The sequence below is a fragment of the Berghia stephanieae genome, chromosome 4 (assembly GCF_034508935.2).
Source record: "Berghia stephanieae isolate SIO BIC M18660-M18661 chromosome 4, UCSD_Bste_1.3, whole genome shotgun sequence".
In the NCBI taxonomy this organism is placed as follows: domain Eukaryota; kingdom Metazoa; phylum Mollusca; class Gastropoda; order Nudibranchia; family Aeolidiidae; genus Berghia; species Berghia stephanieae.
Window position 1 is genome coordinate 12640362 of NC_088363.1, and position 2500 is coordinate 12642861.

Below are 2500 nucleotides of genomic sequence, written 5' to 3' on the forward strand. Positions count from 1 at the left end.
GTAAAGGTTCCATTTGTAATAAAAAACTGTCGCTTTGCTGCAGTAAATTGGAAAGACATTCGGGAGACAAGTTATACGTTTTAGTCCACTTCTAGAAAGAATTAAGATTAGGAGACCAATTTCTTCACATAGGAGTGTGGGTGTGTATGTGTGTGTTACAGTGTTTGAGGTAGTGAGCAAAAATTCAAAATCCAAAATGATACGACACGGAGACACAGTTATCAATTTCAGCAAGGTCAAGGGCACTCAGCTCGCTACCATCCAGACCGTCATCAGGAAACGTCCAAAAACCAAATTCTCTACGGGACTTTCTCTAGAAGCCCAGGAGGCGATGCAACAAGTTGTGGAAGATTCGAGAATAGAACAAAACGCTCGACGGGGAAAACGGGGCTCTAAAGGAAATGTGTTGTTTGCGGACACGGTCCAAATCAGAAGGGGCTCCACCACAAAGACTCTGGGATTTCTAGATGTGGCCAAGGACAATTCCATGAAGCCTTTATCGCCAAGATCTTCTAGAGCTGACGGAGGTTCAAAGGAAGAAACGATCCTGTCTCGTGGTCAAGGCATCAACGTGACGGTTCCCGCCACTGTAGGCCGGCCTGGGTCAGTTTCCTTGGCCGTAGACCAGGTAGAAATGGCCAACAGGCCAGGGGTGGTTCGTGATAGAAAGACGAGTAGAGTAGAGGATGGAAAGAAGGAAGGAAGAAGGAAATAGTTACGGTGTGCAAGAGTTTGAATAGATACGTTTTGTAGATCACATGTATCACGCATCACGAATTATCTAAAACGTGAATATTCTCGTCCATCTCATTGTACGTAAAACAGTGACGCTGTGCAATTTTTAAATGGGTCACGGAAATCTTTACACGTGGGACATCCAATCAAAACATGGCATAGCCGCACTGTTTGTTTTTTTAGGTACAATGATTATAATACGTGATACGTGATACGTCATACGTACTGCGTGATACGCATGATCTGCTAAAACTTCTCTAATATTCACGAGATTTAACGATGAATTTTGTTCTGATTTAATAGATAGGACTACTAAGGACCTGTAATCAAATACGATAAAAGAACAATAAATTCCCTTTATTCATACCATGAGGGAAATTTGTCTTTAGTGTTTATTCCAAGGGAAGATTGGAATAACCCAGGCGTTAGCCGCAATGCAGCGCCGCAAATTGAATTAGGGCGAGGTGACTTGCTCAAGGTCATTCAGCGCAGCGGCGGGTGATCGAACTCGGTACCTTTCGGGTATGAAGCAAAGACCGTACCGCTGAGCCACGCTGCCCCTAAATATATATAAAATATATATAATCAAATAATTATCTACAGTCCTTATTCCTTCCAAAACGAATTTTCAAAACCTTATGAGGGGAAAAAATGACTGGGTATGTTTGTGTGCGCGCATGTGCGTATAATATGTTTGTGTATAATTAAGAGATAAATAGAGACGAGAGAGAGAAAGAGAGAGAGAGAGAGAGAGAGAGAGAGAGAGAGAGAGAGAGAGAGAGAGAGAGAGAGAGAGAGAGAGAGAGAGAGAAAGTGATAGAATGCGGATACGTGTATTTTCGTAAGAGATATTTAATTGTATAAGTTGTAACTGCCACACCTTACCATTCCATCCCCCTCTCCCCGTTTTCTCCCCGTCTCTCAAGTTATTTACCTACATTTTATGTAAATATTGACATAATTTGTTTTGTTTTTTTTGTTTTGTTTTGTTTTTGTTTTAAGCTTGATCATATAACATGTAAATTAAGTCCATTGTTTGGAAGACATTAACTCTCTCCACATCGACTAGTTTCAGGATTTGTCCCGAACAAATTTTCTTTTTAAAAACGATTTTTACACTGAATTCAAAACCTTTACTTACGAGATTTACAAAACGATAATCAGATATTTAAAATAAAACAAAGAATTTTTTTTCTTCAAACTTTATGGATGATGTGCAAAACAATCTCGACAGCAACTGGATTAATCTCGGTCCCTTTGGGTGTGAAGCGAGTGCTCTACCAACTCAGCTATCGGGAACTCCTGATTGACGCTCCCACTTGATTTATTTCTTCGAACTTCAAGCAGTAAGATTTTCATTTTTTGTGTGTTTCTATAGATTGAACGAAGATGACGTCACTCAGGTCTGTGTTATTGGTTTTTGCCATCCATGTTTATGAGTAATTCTCACTAAACTACTGTATCAACCAGACTATAAACGTTCAAGGTTACTCATAGTTTTGTGTGTTGGTCATTTATACTTCCGAGTGGTAATGTTGTGAGCTTCTTAGCCAAGCGCATACTATCTATAGATTCAATTCTCAGCACCTAGGTCATCCCGACATCAATCCGCTATGAGGCAGCGAGTCACGATTTTCCTTCGATTTAGAGACCGTCGACTTGTAAATAATAATATTATTGTCGTCATGTATCAAATTCAAAGCGGTTTTCCAAGAAGACGTTTTCTGAGAGGAGACAACCAGTTCAGACAATGTAGACTTGTTCA

At 40.1% G+C, this 2500-nt stretch overlaps 1 protein-coding gene across 1 annotated transcript in view; it reads left to right on the forward strand.

The window, feature by feature from the left end:
• The window catches only part of LOC144970042 (uncharacterized), a 14093-nt gene that overhangs the window by 10127 nt on the left and 1466 nt on the right, over nt 1–2500 (forward strand). The window contains exon 2 of the mRNA XM_078909238.1: nt 1–2500. This exon is cut by the window's left edge and continues 551 nt beyond it; it is cut by the window's right edge and continues 1466 nt beyond it. Coding sequence (XP_078765364.1) covers nt 197–715 — 519 coding nt within the window. The 5' untranslated portion in view covers nt 1–196 and the 3' untranslated portion in view covers nt 716–2500.